The 14745-nt window shown below is 43.2% G+C and overlaps 1 protein-coding gene across 5 annotated transcripts in view; it reads right to left on the bottom strand.

Annotated features, from left to right (window-relative positions):
- The window catches only part of SH3KBP1 (SH3 domain containing kinase binding protein 1), a 328918-nt gene that overhangs the window by 41845 nt on the left and 272328 nt on the right, over positions 1-14745 (bottom strand). For all 5 annotated transcript variants that reach the window (XM_059680558.1, XM_059680554.1, XM_059680555.1 and 2 more), the window contains 3 exons: positions 14490-14541; positions 11444-11524; positions 8065-8224 (listed from right to left, as the gene is read on the bottom strand). In XM_059680558.1, coding sequence (XP_059536541.1) covers positions 8065-8224; positions 11444-11524; positions 14490-14541 — 293 coding nt within the window. The remainder of the gene's footprint in view (positions 1-8064; positions 8225-11443; positions 11525-14489; positions 14542-14745) is intronic.

Genomic DNA, 14745 nt, shown 5'->3' with positions numbered 1-14745 from the left:
CTGCAAAACCACAGCTGGGCATCTCAGAGAGGCAAGGGGCTTTAAAGATGCCTGGAGGAGGGGAACTCTGAGAAAAGTTTGTGGGGGTGCCAGTGGAGGAAGAGTGTTCAAAGCAATAGCCCATGGAAAAAGCATTATATGAACCAATTAGCACTGTGTCTGTGTGAGGTGTCTCTACATCCTACTGTTTCCTTGCCCAATTCTGGCCATCACTGGCAGGAAAATCAACGTGCCTCTGTCTGGACTGGGACTAAACCCTGTCACTACTGTTGGTTCTTGCTGCAGGGAATAAAATTCATTCTAAGTGTGAGTGGAAAGAAGGAAAGAGAGAAGGTTAGACACACTAATGAAATGAGGTCAGCAAATAATGCAGACAAGGTAATGGCTCAATGGAATTTCTATGCTCTAGAAATCGACTGTCCTCCCTCAGTCCCTAGCCTTCCCTGAGTTCTGACTCCCCTGACTCTCTTGCTGCCTCTGGGGGAGGCTGCTCAGGCTTCCACCCCTGAGAGGCCTCCTGATGTGCTCTTTGAGGGGGTCCGTATTTCCTTACTCCCGCAGAGCTACCAAGCCTGACCTGTTTGGCACCATGAAGGAACCCCTATCCCACCAAAGCTACCCACTAAGTTCTCTCAGGTGAGGGAAAGAAGCACGTGTGTATTTGCTGAGTGCCTCTCAAATGCCAGGCAAGAACCAGGATCCTCAGGTACGGTGGCTTGTTTAAATCTGCATACCTGGGCAAGGTAGGCCTCATTGTGTCATTTTGCAGAGGCAGAAACTGAGACCCAGGGAAATGTGCACCTGCTCAAAGTCACAGGGTAAATAAGTAGAGGGGTGGGTTTTTGATCCTAGTGTGCCTGGCTCCAAAGCAATGCGTGGGCAGGAACCATGTCTGGCCTAGTTACCATAGTTAGCGGTTACCTAGAAAAGGTCCTGGCCAAATGTAGGCACCTGATGACTATGCATATAGGTGCACATGCACACATACCATTCTCTCTCATCAGTGAATCCATATGTAAGCACCCATTTTCCATAACCAAGTTTCTCACAAGTTAAGTCTATATATCAGGGGTCCTCAAACTTTTTAAACAGGGGGCCAGTTCACTGTCCCTCAGACCGTTGGAGGGCCAGACTATAGTTTAAAAAAAAAAAAACTATGAACAAATTCCTATGCACACTGCACATATCTTATTTTGAAGTAAAAAAACAAAACAGGAACAAATACAATATTTGTATTTGCAGGTGGCCTGCGGGCCGTAGTTTGAGGACCCCTGCTATATATGCTCGATGGCCTACGCATTCTCTCTTCAACTCACCCCAAGTCTGTCTCTTGCCCCAAATGATTGTGCAGAAATGCCTCAACTGGGATCACTGAGAGCCAACTATTGCTCAAAGCCCATGGATGTGTTTCAGTCTTGCCTGGTGCTCACTATATTGGTGGTTCTCACAGCTTGTTCAGCCAACCAGTAGCATTAGCAACAATTGGAGCTCCCTAGAAATACAAACTCTCTGTCCTTAACCCAGCGCTACTGATTACAAACTTGGGGGAGCTTCGATCTCTGTTTTAACAAGCCCGCAGGTGATTACAGTGCACCCTCAACTGTGAGACCCATGGATCAATAGTTGCTCCACCTTCTCTTCTTCCAGCTTCCTTGACATCATGCTGCACCTACCCTATTCAATGGCTCCTAGTTCTTCCTCCACCCGATAAACAATTTTCTCCACTGTTGTCTTTACTCTCTTCTTTTATCCATAATCTCCTGGAGTGATTATAGCCATTCCATGCTTATAACTGCCATTTATGAGCCAACAACACCCATCTCTATAAGTTCTAGCCAAGATCTCTCTCCTGAATCCTTCAAAGGCATGTCTTGGTCCTGAATTGTAGAAAAACATCTAACAATTCATCACTAGGGCTCTTTTAAAAGACATTTGGAATACTTGAGTAATCTAAACTCAAAATGATGGCCCGAGCACCCACATGCACACTTTACCCGCCTTCTTAGGAAACAAGTGTATGCACTCTAGATATATTTCTCTTCCTCTTTTGTTTATTAATTGATTTATTAGTTTATACCTAGTAAGAATAAATAACTCTTTTTTAAACGCTTTATTTTGGTGGGCATGGGGGCCAGACACCTCACAGAGCAATCAGGGCCTGGAAGCTTATTTTCTGCTAAATTGTAACCCCGGGGCTTTAGCAGTTCTGATGCCTGTGCAAATCTAAAGAAAAATTAATTTCCATGTGGGTAAGTTGGTCTCAAGAGAGATATCCACCCTCCTCTAAGCACTTAGTTGATGTCTGGCATATAAATGTTTACTTAATCTTTGCCTCAAGCTGCTCAACAGTCATTTATCTCCCAGTGTCTCTCTGAAATCCAGGGCTGTATTTTCGTTACAAGTGAAAATGTTGCAACTGGCCCTCCCCACTGGATCCTGTGCTCCAGTTCTCCAAATTTAGCCCCCAGCCCTTCACAGAAAAAGTACCTGGTGTGTGAAAAATTTAAAGCAATAGGCCATGTCCAAGCAGTACAGGTCTGAGAAGTCACTAGGCCTCCTGCCCACAGCTTGGTGTCCAAGACCCAACGGAGATTCCTCCTCCAACAGATGTTTCCACATCTACAGTCAGTAGACAGTGCCCTCTGGGATTCTTGAGCCATGGTAATCAACTCCTCATATCCAGAATGCCCTCACTGAATGGCCTGCTACCCCCCTGATTACTGAACCTTTCTTATCACTGATCAACTCCCAGAACATTGACATCCATCTGAGAGGACACTGGCTTCCAGAATATCAACCTTACCCCACTTCATATCTTGCCATCTTCCTGAGCCTATGACAGCCATGTAGGTAATCCATCTCCAATGGCAAGCCCCTCTTTCAGACCTACTTCACCTCTGAAGTTATGAGCACCAACTTCATCTTTCTGACCAGCATCTCCTATCCTTCTGACAATTGACTTCTCCCACTTCATCCTTGCTTACCTCACTTCCTCCTTAGTTTTTTTTTTAGCTTCTCCTCCATTCCAGACCCCTGTATATCACTCAAGGCCCCCAGACACCACTCGTCCCCATCCCCTGCCCTGCCAGTCACTTGCCCCCACTTAGAGAGCAAGGGCTACTCCCTGCTGTAGCAACAATGGGCAAAGTTCATCCTTTCCTGCTCCAGCTTCCCCACTCTTTGGGAAGAAAAAGAAATATATTACAACTTGGGGTGTCTGTGTTTGTGAGATTAACAAACCTGTTCTGGTCTAGCCAGCCTGCTTCTACCTCTTTCCCTATTAGGCTTATTTTCTTTTGAAGGCATACAACTGCTCTGCCCCTCAGGTTTCTGGCTTGCTGCCTCCTACTGCATGCAATTACTAGAGCTGAGAGCAGCCTGCTTCCTTAGATTTTTCCTTCAGAGTTTCCTTAGATTTTTCTTTTTTAAATTTTGGACCCTTCTCCCAGGTTTCAGGACCTTTTTATACAGAGATTTCTGAACATATATTTATTAAATTGATAATTCACATTATTAGACATAGAACATTACATGTTCATGTATGTGTGTACATACATATACAAAAGGTTTAGACATACTGAAATATATTTATGATTAAATATCAAAACAAGTGAGTAGGTGCCATACTTTTGAGCCTGCATTTTCTCAAGTGTGAAAATAGGGTAGACAGAATGATTTCTGAATCACAACCACCTTAGTTACATGCTGAGCTGGACAAGACAAGCAGACACTTTCTTTGCCTACTATGAAATAATAACCAAAGCATCCCCAAGACATAGATTTTCAAACAAAGGAGGCACTTATGGCCTAGGGGAACCTCCTATTAGCATTCAATTTTTAAATCAACCCTGGTATTAAATATTTTTGAAAAAGTCTTTTTTCCTGTTAAAATTCCATCTTGCCCTTGCAGGCACTTCTCAGTGGTTAGAGCACCAACCTGCATACTGAACAGTCATGGGTTTGATTCCCGGTCAAGGTTACATACCTGGATTGTAGGTTTCATCCCCAGCCCTGATCAGAGCATGTGCAGGAGGCAACTAATTGATCTGTCTCTCTCATACTGATGTTTTTTTCTCTCTCCCCTTTCCCCACTCCTTTTCACTCTTTCTAAAAATCAATGGAAAGAAATTCTTGGGTGAGGATTTCAACAGCAAAAAATTCCATCTTCACTTAATTTCTAGAAATTGGAGGAACATGCTTACCAGTGGATATGTTAATGGCATGCTTCCTCTTGCTCAGAATGGACACACAAGTGTGTACTGGTGTCCTCTAGCTCCCCTAGACATGATTCATGAAAACTGATCTGAAATGCTTGAGCTCCACCATTACTAAGATCCAGAACAGTGCTTTGTACATAGTAATCCTGAAATATAATTGTGTTAAGTGAACACATCTAGAATAGATTCCCCTCTTCCTAAATTTATGTAATTCTTTTTTCTAAAACATGCCAGTTCCTGTTTAAATGGAAAGAAATCGATCTCTTCTAGAAGCCACATTTGGCAGCGAGCTTTCTGGTTGATGAGAGGAAGCTTCAGCCGAGACACTGCAGCTGAAGTGGTATGCCTGGTGTCCAACAAGAATGTTAAACAATGACGTATGTCCATGGGTTAAATCACCCATCCAACTATCTATCCAGTCAGGTAAATCCTGGCAAAGACATGGGTTCACACAGCAGACAATACCCTTTCACTGGAGGACCACAGACACAAAACTCTTAGAATGACATTACCATTCCTACCTCAATTAATTTTGCAGAACTAAACACGTTCATAAATCACTATATGGGTTGGTTGTCCAATGTGACTGCCTAGCAAAAATATAAAGTGCATGAAGTACTGAGAAACAATAGCCTTTCTTTGATTTTCTTAATAAAAGTATGTTGAAATCCATGGTGCACTAGGTAACTTAGAACATAAAAAACACACATGCTACAGAGCTTGCTCAGAGGCATGGAAGGATGATAGGCAAAGTGAACAAAATGTGAGCACTGGCACCTCCACCCTTTTAGGAACCATGGCATTCAACAAGTGTGTTAAATAAGCCACTATCATATGCTCAACCCCATGAAGCATGTGAAAATGGCAAAACACACTCTTGATCTGCTTGAAATCTGGTAAAAGAGTCTGGGGGTGTGAGCATCCCCAGTGGCACAGCATGGGACCCTACCCTAGGCTAAACACGGATATTTGTATCCAGCATTTGGGGGAAAGAGTGACCGTGAGAGATAATGGAAGACTTCTAGAAGAGGGGCGTGCTAATTGGGGAGCATTAACAGATGCATGAGAGGTAGCCAGGGAAGGAGGGAGGCACTGTCAAGAACTTGGGAGAATCTAGACCAGGGGATCTGGCAGTGTGGACCCAGGCCAACAGCATGGGTATCACGTGGGAGTGTGTTAGAATGTAAATTCCCAGGCCCACCTCAGACCTACCAAGTCAGCAACTGTGGAGGTGGGGTCCAGTGAGTGAACAAGTTCTCTGGGTGATTCTGATGTATGCCAAGTTTGAGAACCACCGAATTAGAGCAGGCACTACACTCCCTTCAACTGGGTTCATAAGTGGCTAGAGCAGGTACTGGCTCCCCGGTACCAGCCTGGGCCTGCCACTTCTTAGGTTTGTCATGGAAGAAACCCAGGGCTTTCCTCCCCCTCTCCCCTTTCTGCAAACCAGTGCCCTGGGGACTGGGCAGCCACAGAGGTGGAGGGGGAGGGGGAGGCCGGGGCTGCTCAGACATCACACACATTGTGAATAATAGTTACATTTCCCACTGGCATTTAGACAAACCCCTCTCATGCATCCTCCTTGGTGGCTTGTACTTCTAATGGACAACTGGATATTGGAGGGCTGGAAGCAGAGAAGAACTAAGCAGAGGCGGGGGGTGGGGAATGAGGCCTTTGTGAGCCCAGAAAGTTGGCAGTTATTACTCACTCCCTTTCCCCTTGCATGCAGGTTTAATTGTTGGCTCGAAAAGCCTGAACCTATCCCTTAATGAGACAGCTGAGAGCAACCTTCAAAGACAAAGAAACCATCAGAATTGCACTTCTTTTCGGATCAGATCTTTAGAAAGCACAGCAGGGATATTTTGGAAATTGTTACTGACTTAATCGAAATGTCTAAAGTCCCTGGATGCCTAACAGAACAAAAGCAGAGTGTGTTCTCCTTTCACCCACCACAAAATGATGTGCCTCTCTGCTGCTCCACTCTACCTGTTTGCGTAGTTATTCTCTTCAGAAGCTCATAGGTTTACATGACCTTTTTCATCTGAAGTGCTAACCATGATACTGAAATGGGCTTTGCTAAGATCATGGGAGCGCTCAAGTGGTCCTGTTGTGGGCATGTTCAAATGGCCTTCTGCTGTCAGTCAGCAAAAGAGGTGCAGCACGTCCAAATCTGACCAACTTAACAACAGTTCTGGTCCCATTAGTTTCCCCAGGAATATACAAATGCTGTATGATTCCACTTACATGAGGCATCTAGAGTAGTCATAGTCATAGAGACAGAAATAATGGCCATTGTCAGGGGGTAGAAGGAAGGGGGAGGGGACTTATTGTTTAAGGGATACGGAGTGTAAGTTTTGTGAGATGAAAAGAGTTCTATGGATGGATGGCGGTGATGATTGCACAACATGAATGTGCTTAATGCCACTGACCTGTACACTTGAAAATGCTTATGCATCTATCAGACTGTCAAACCTCAGAGGGAAAGTAAGGGAGGGTGGTGGTATGGGGGAGAGACCAACCAAAGGACTTATATGCAAGCATATAGGCCTAACCAACGGACACAGACAACAGGGGGGTGAGGGCATGAGTGGGGGAGGATGGGGGTAACATGGGGATAAGGACACATATGTAATAACTTAATCAAAAAAATTTTTAAAAAAGAAAATGCTTATGATGGCAAACTTTGTTATGTGTATTTTACCAAAATTTAAAAATCTTTTTTAGAAAGTAAAGAGCTTTGTCTTACTGCAATACACCCAGTTTGATACACAGTAATAAAAATGACAATGAAAGTAATGATTTACAGGCATAAGGTTACATACTTGGAAATTACCCCTTCCATCCTTTTAGGTGCATTCCATTATCATCTTCAATGAACAGATAAAGAAAGTGAGAGAGCGGGGCAGTGACTTGCCAAGGCTCACACTCCTATGAGGTAGGGTGAGACATGAGCCCAGAAGCCTGCCTGACTCTAACACCAGGGCACTGAAGCCCCGTGAGACTTTCATTGTACAAACTTAGCTCAAAAGAACAAAAATCTGGTGAGTGACTGTGTGTTTACAGGTACATGAAAAGCCCTCCATGCCACCAACTTATTCTGGTATAGTACACCAACATGTATATTATACATGTATTGGTAGAAAGTTCTGGCAATGAACCTGTGGAGAGAACACACTTCCTTGTGGAGTGATGGGTATCTCAGGTCTGGAAGGCACAATGCCCAACTCTGATTCCATATAACTAACACATAAGTCCCGCCAGCCAGTGAGCAAATTGGAGTTTTACCAGATACATCTGGAAGGTGTGCCTGAACAAAATATGTTCCTTAACTTCAAAGGTCTCATAGTTCAGAGACATGTACACTAATATAATCTTTGCTATGCTGGGTCCCGGGTTCCACAATAGGGCTGTGCAATCAAGGCAGAGGGAGCCTGGGGGTGTGGAACAAGGCACCACAGAGCAGGGAGGGCATTAGGGGATGGATCTGCTAGTGAGATGTGGGTACCTCAGGCCAGCAGGACGGCCAGGGGAGAAGGTGGGCTTGGCACCTGCATTTCTAGTCTGAAGGGCCATTGGTCTTGCTCTAATAAAGCACAGGGAAAACTCCTGCCTGTGAGCAGGACCTAGATGCTCTGCTGCTGCTCCCAGCCTCACACCCACTTCTGCCCAAGCACCAGAGTAAGAACAGAAGTGGCAGAGTCCTCAACAGCTTTGCTAACAGGATGGAAGGGCAGCTTTACCTGCCCCCCATCCCTCAACCAGACCCATTCAAGGCTCTTCTACTGTAACCCTAGGCCACCCCTCACATACCCCTGTGCCCATCCCAGGGGTGAGAGCAGAACAGTACCTGGTGTGGGTCAGGGGACCCACTGGTCGTTCAGGTCTCCTTGGAGGCAGTGCGCCTGGTCTGCTGAGAGAATTGGTCTTGGGTGGCCTTGGCTTTTTTGGTGGTATAGCAGGAACGGAAGGCTTCTGTAAATCCAGTTTTGGCTCTCTGTCTGGTCTTTCTTTAAGTCATTGTTTTTTTTAAAAAAAAAAAATAAAAAGACAGATAGATCTAGCGTAAGTGCCAGTACTTAAGTGCAGATTGCTTATTTCATGCTTAAAAAAAAATCACCGATGCCATTTGTGCCATTTACAAAGGTGAAATGAGACATTAAAAAGAAATTTTTTCTTTTAAAATATATTTTTATTGATTTCAGAGAGGTAGGGAGAGGGAGAGATAGAAATATCAATGATGAGAAAGAATCCTTGATCGGCTGCTTCCTGCATGCCCCACATTGGGGATAGATCCCACAACCTAGGCATGTGCCCTGACTGGAAATCGAACCGTGACCTCCTGGTTCATAGGTTGATGCCCAACCATTGAGCCACACCGGCTAGGCTAAAGAACATCTTTTATTCTCTGTCAATTTAGAAGAAGCCATATAGAGCAAAACTTAATGTTTACCTTTGCTCATGATGGTCCCTCTGCCTAGACGGCCTTTCTAGCCACAGACCACCCTTAGCAAACTTCTACTCATCATTAAGCCTACTTATAAGACCTGGCTGAAACTTGAAACCACTATATTCCCTTCTGAACAGCTGGACCCACGAAGGGTAACACTGTGAGCCACGAAGGGTAACCCTGTGTAAACAGGCTCCATTTAGATACTTGTTGGTTGTGTGCATGTTTGGCACAGCCTGGAGGCTGTCAGCCCCATGGGCAGAGTCCACATCTAGTCATCTCTCTAGAATCTTGCAGGGCACTGGGCACATAGCAGGTGCTCAGTAAATGGCTGACAGGCTTGGTAAATGACCTGCAGAACCTGCTGGATGTGGGGAGGAAAGAGGCCTGACACCTCTCAGGTCGGTCTGTGTAACAGGCCATAAGCTTATAATGAGGGGACCGTTTCAGGGAACAAGGACTAGTTTGGGATTCTTTTTGTGCAGTTTGAACTTGGAAGGTAAATTGGGGCTTCACAGGTATTTTGTTCCCAAGGGTTTTTGGAGTCAGAGCTATTAAAATGAAGTTAAAGCCAGGTCTGGTGGCCCAACTGGGCAGTGCTCAGTGACAGCTGCATTTTTTCTGTCCCCAATTAGCCTTGCCCTGTTCATGGCATAAAAAGCAGGTATCCACATTCTTCTTTACAAAGACAGAACTTCTGAGAGTTGCCCACTGGAGGATAGGTGGGGTCCGTATATTCACTTGTAGCTGGAACTCTGAACATGTTGTACTTGCAACCACAAACTCGTATTGTTTGGGTGCCCAGGCCAATTGGCCAAACTTTTAAAAGCCCGTCAGCATTTGTGTAGCTCTTACAGTGCTCATCCCCACCATAATTCAGTGGGGGAATATGCCCCATCCAGGAATGCTAGGAACTCATTAGCTGGTACATGGGGAGCAAAGGAGAAGGAACTCGGATGAAACACAAAGGAAGGGAGATTCCTCCTGCTAGAAGAGATGGAAGGCCAAGTCTTAGGGTGGGGCTGGCTCCCTGGCTTCTCTGTTGCTTTTAAAATATATATTTTAATTTATTTTTTAGAGAGAGATGAAGGGACAGGGAGAAACATCGATGTGAGAGTGAAACATCCATCAGCTGCCTCCTGCGTGCCCCCTACCCGGGATCGAGCCTACAACCCAGGCATGTGCCCTGACTAGGAATTGAACCAGCAACCTTTCAGTGCACAAGATGATGCCCAACCAACTAAGCCACACTGACCAGTGCTGTTACTTATTTTTTTAAAGAAAGGAGGAGAGAAAGGAAGTAAAAGAGGAAAGATATCTTGATATATCTTTATATCTTTATATCTCTCACCTGAGTATGTGTTTATTGATTTTAGAGAGAAAGGAAGGGAGAGAGAGATAGGGAGAGAGAGAGAGAGAGAGAGAGAGAGAGAGAGAGAGAGAGAGAGAGAGAGAGAGAGAGAGAACATTGATATGAGAGAGAAATATCAATTGGTTGCCTCCCATATGTGCCCTGACCAGGGATCAAACCCACAACCTAGGTCTGTGCCCTGACTGGGAATCGAACCCACAAACTTTTTGGTGTATGGGATGATGCTCCAACCCTTGTTGCTTTTGATCAGGGCTTCTGCCTTCTTGACCCATTGTGGCACAGAACAATGGCTCCTAGGAAGGAAAGGAACCAGAAGTGTGTGGCCACTTAGCCAGGTAAGTAGGGCAGTTATTCACATGCAAACTGAGTCTTTTAGCATGGAACAGAGCAGGAAGTGTCCTTGTCAAGGAGCCTGACTATTAGTCAGAAACTAGCCATGTGTTCTCTATGAGAACAGGGGGCAGTGTTTGGTTATGTGAAAACACACACTTTTATCAAAGAGCTATTTATATGGCACATGGTCATTGCTATTTTTTCATTGATCTGTGATACATACCTGGCCTTTAAAATAAGGTTCCACAACTCAAGTTTTAACTCTTCACTATGAAAGAGGTGTAACTTAAGAGCTCACAATGTCAGTAAAACTTTTGGCAAGCTGACATAAAATATTAAATTTTACAATAAAAATTCACGAGGCCACCCAGGAGCACCTCCAAATAATTGAATTCATTAATTCAGCATTTCTCTTGTGACTTACAAATAACTGCTTTTTAAAATGGAATGTGCTCTGCTTCCTGTTCATAATAATAACATAGCATTTTCTCCCATAAAATGTGTGATCAATCAAATCTTAGACATCCAATAAAATGAGTCCTTCCATAGCATGTAGATTTCCTTGGGAGAGACTCAGAATGGTAAAACTCAAACACATTTGTAAAATTGACTGTGTGAGATGGGTTAAGCTCCTTCCCTGCAAATGACATTTCTAACCACCTTCAGGAGACTGTAGACACTGAGCTGCTTCTTCCAATTTTCCCATGCTTCCCCTCTCTTAGCACTCTTGACCAAAGACATGTGTCTGTAGCCAGGATCAAAGGCCCAGGAGTGACCGAGGATGAGAGTGCTGCTGGTGAGGGCAGGATGGTGATGGCAGGAAGATTGGGATGGAAGAGCCCCAGTGTGTTCAGTGACTGGACCTGTTGTTTTTCATTGATGAGAACTTCTGCCCCCACCCCCACAAAATACCATATAACCCCCTCTCCTATTTCCTCAGATACGGGATATTTAAAAGAAATCAAAATCATATTTCAAAGAAAACAAATTCTGTAGATAATCTGAACTAGCCCTGTGACAGACAGCTTCGTCTCTTGCTGTTCTAGAAGTGCCAATGAAGACTTGATTTCATACCTTTTTCTTCTGTTCTGTTTGGAAGCGTTTCTGGTCTTTCAGGAGGTATCTTTTTAATTTCATGTTTTCTCTCAGTGGTACCTAGGGGGGAAAGGATAACAGTGATCAGAAAATATTTTCTCTACTCATTTATTAGACACACCAGCATTTTTAATATTTATTAGGAACAGCAAAGTTAATAGATTTTTTTCCCCCTAAGCTGAGTGCTGGTGTTACTTGGCAAAAACAAGTCGCTAAGAAACAGAGCAGAAGCCATTTCTGTCCTATGTCATTAAGCTTGCCTGCCTATACATACTTAATTTATAAGAACACCACTAATATTTTATGATATTTAGGTCTGACTCCCCTAGGCATCAAAATAGTCACAGGAAATTCTTGGTTGCAGGTGGGGAATGTGTATAAATAAATAAGGAAGTCAATCTTCAAAATATGCAAATAAGGGGATATTGTGCTCTATACATAAAAAAGAATTTCACAGGGATCTGGGTTCCACTTTGTAGCAGTTTTAAAATATTGCCTCAAAGGGTTCGCTACCCCTCCCCCATTAAGGGGTAATGTTTATGTCCCCTGTTTGGAATATGGGTGAGCTTGTGACTGCTTCAACAAGTGGCCGACGCAATACCATATAATTTCCAAGGTTATGTCCTAAAAGGCCATGTAGCTTATGCTTTACTTGTTAGAATATTGAACCTACATGTAAGAAATGAATTGCCCTAGGGCCATCATGCTGCAGAGGCCACGTGTAGGCCACGTGTAGTCACTCTAGCCTACAGCCTTATCTGAGCCCAGCCTTCCAGCTACCCGTGCCAAGGGTAGCCAGACATGAGAGTGAAGTAGTCATCTTCAAAGTGGATCAGCCAGCCTCAGCTGGTCCAGAATTCTCAGCTGATGTCCCAGACATCATGGAGAAGAGAGACAAGACACCCTGGCCATGCGCTGTTCAAATTCCTGACCCCCCAAAATCCTGGGCATAAGATTGTTGCTTTATGCTGCCAAATTTGGGGTGGTTTGCTATACAGCAGTAGTAACTAGAAAATATTTTTAAGTGGAGAGATGTTCAGAGAAGATGTGGTAGTTCTCCCTAAGTCCTTTCATTTTGTGCCTGAGTCCCTCAAGTATTACTTTTCCCCAAATGCACCAATTAGCATTTCATCTTTACCCATGTTGACTGCAGCGGCTCCCTCCCCTGGCATTTTCATCAGTGTCAGTAACTTCAGGCAAGTAAGAACACTTGAAAAACAGCTAACACATGAAACCAATCACTCACAAGTACTCCTCTGACTTATGGACTTGGTTGAGTGCTTGACAATTCCTTACATGACCAGCCTTATGGATGGGTGCTTCGTACTAAAAATCTCAATTATATATAACATAAGAAACCAAAAGAATTTTTAAAAATTCACTGAACACAGACTTCACCTAAATCTCCTTAATGACTCTCTACAAATTAAACACTGTATCTGATTTCTGTCCATTCCATATATAATTTTTTGTGTCAAATAATCAAACACAAGGAAAGTTGATGATGGGGAAAGTATGAATATCTACCTCCCCATTACAAAGTACTTCCCAAGATCATTCAGCAGGATAAATGAGCAACAATAATCTAGGAAGATTAAATGTCATCTTGCTTTGCCCTCAGAGAGCCAGCATAACCTTGTTAAAACTGTTTCAAAAGGATAAGAATTTGTCTACCATGCTACAATCTAGTCTCCTAATGACTAGAGACACAGGATCATTCCTAGAGACACAGGAGGAACTGACAATCCTACCACCATGAAGAATCCAATCTTAGCTACATTCTAGGCTACCTGAGCCTTGGACCACTCAACTCATCAACTTGGCCTCTCATCTGTCACCAAGGTCTCTATGGAAAAGGGTCTCCAGAGACAAGAATATCAATAACCTGCTCTAATTTCAGCACAATAAAATATTTATCCAGCCAGAACCACTAGGTGGCAAAACTAAACTGCTCAATGCAGAGGAGGATGGGGGCAGAGCAGAGATGTAATTAACATCCCGTTTCAGGGCTTAATCTCTATAATGCTCAACTATACTGAAGGGAATGAAAATGGAATTTGGGGTCAAGGTGATTTTTCCACCCAAGCTGGTGAGACAAAAGAACTTTTAAAAAAATCCCTCCTAAAAAGTCTGTGAATAACCAATCTAGAAATTTATTCATACTTTAAATGCTACAGAAATACCATAATTAGTGAGTGTGTAGAACTAAAAATACCCCTACTCTTCTTCTATTTTAGTTGCTAATTTTTAAAATGCCACTTATCTACTTATTCGTGGAGGAATTTCTCTCCATAATTAGTTTTTTTTAACAATTATAAAGAGTTCTATTGGGAAATATGAATTATCATCTTTATGTATGAGACTCCATCATTACAACAAGTTACCCAATGTCTGACATCAAGTCTTCCCATATTATTCAACCTTAATATCTGAACTGCACAGAAAAAGTGAATTAGACTCTTCAAGATTAAAAAAATCATGAGGAAAAGTATTTATTGCTAGAAAAAAAAATTTTTGTTGGGGGGTAAGTGAAAATTTTGGTTAACTACATAGGACAGACACTGAAAATTCAGTGCCACTATACATGTTCGTTGACACTGTGACCTGTGGAAAGCGATCCCCTCCAAGCTGATCCTCGATCTGGCAAGCATAGGTGATGGAGGACAATTCGGTTCTGCTCGCCTCAAAAGCAGTTTATTAAACCAATAAAAGCAAAGCAGACAAAAACTGGTTTATTCCAAATTGGCCAAGTCTTTCTGGTCATTCGCTTGGGGAGGTTAGACTTTTTTTTTTTTTTTCCTTGCTGTATCAGGGATACATTTTAATGATATGTTTATTTATTTATTTATTTATTTTTTAAGGAAAAATAGTAGTTATTTAAAAATTGCCTGTTGAGACCAAAACATTACTTCCCAAATTGGCATTCTGTGGCATTTGAATCTAAGAATCTTGAGTTCTACCAAGGACACTAAATACACGCAGAGAATGACGCACATCGTGTTGATGGAACAGAAAGGTACCTTACCTGCCCCTTGTTTGATGACAGGAGCGGATGGAGGAGGTGGCTTCTTGGGTCTCTGAAAAAGTAATCAAAATGATACCACATGAGATTGTTGGCAAGCCAGGCCTCTCACATAAGGACCATAGACAGTATTTTCTAGATGTAGTGTGGACAGTCCAGAGAAGTTCTCAAAAAAAAATTGAGTAATTCTCTCTCTAGGGATGTTAGATTTTGGCACCTTTAAACAAACACTAAAATACATTCAGTCTGCAAAACAAAA

Source organism: Myotis daubentonii, chromosome X (genome assembly GCF_963259705.1).
Source record: "Myotis daubentonii chromosome X, mMyoDau2.1, whole genome shotgun sequence".
Classification (NCBI taxonomy): domain Eukaryota; kingdom Metazoa; phylum Chordata; class Mammalia; order Chiroptera; family Vespertilionidae; genus Myotis; species Myotis daubentonii.
The sequence above is the reverse complement of the archived record's forward strand: the minus strand, read 5'-3'. Positions and strand labels throughout refer to the sequence as shown.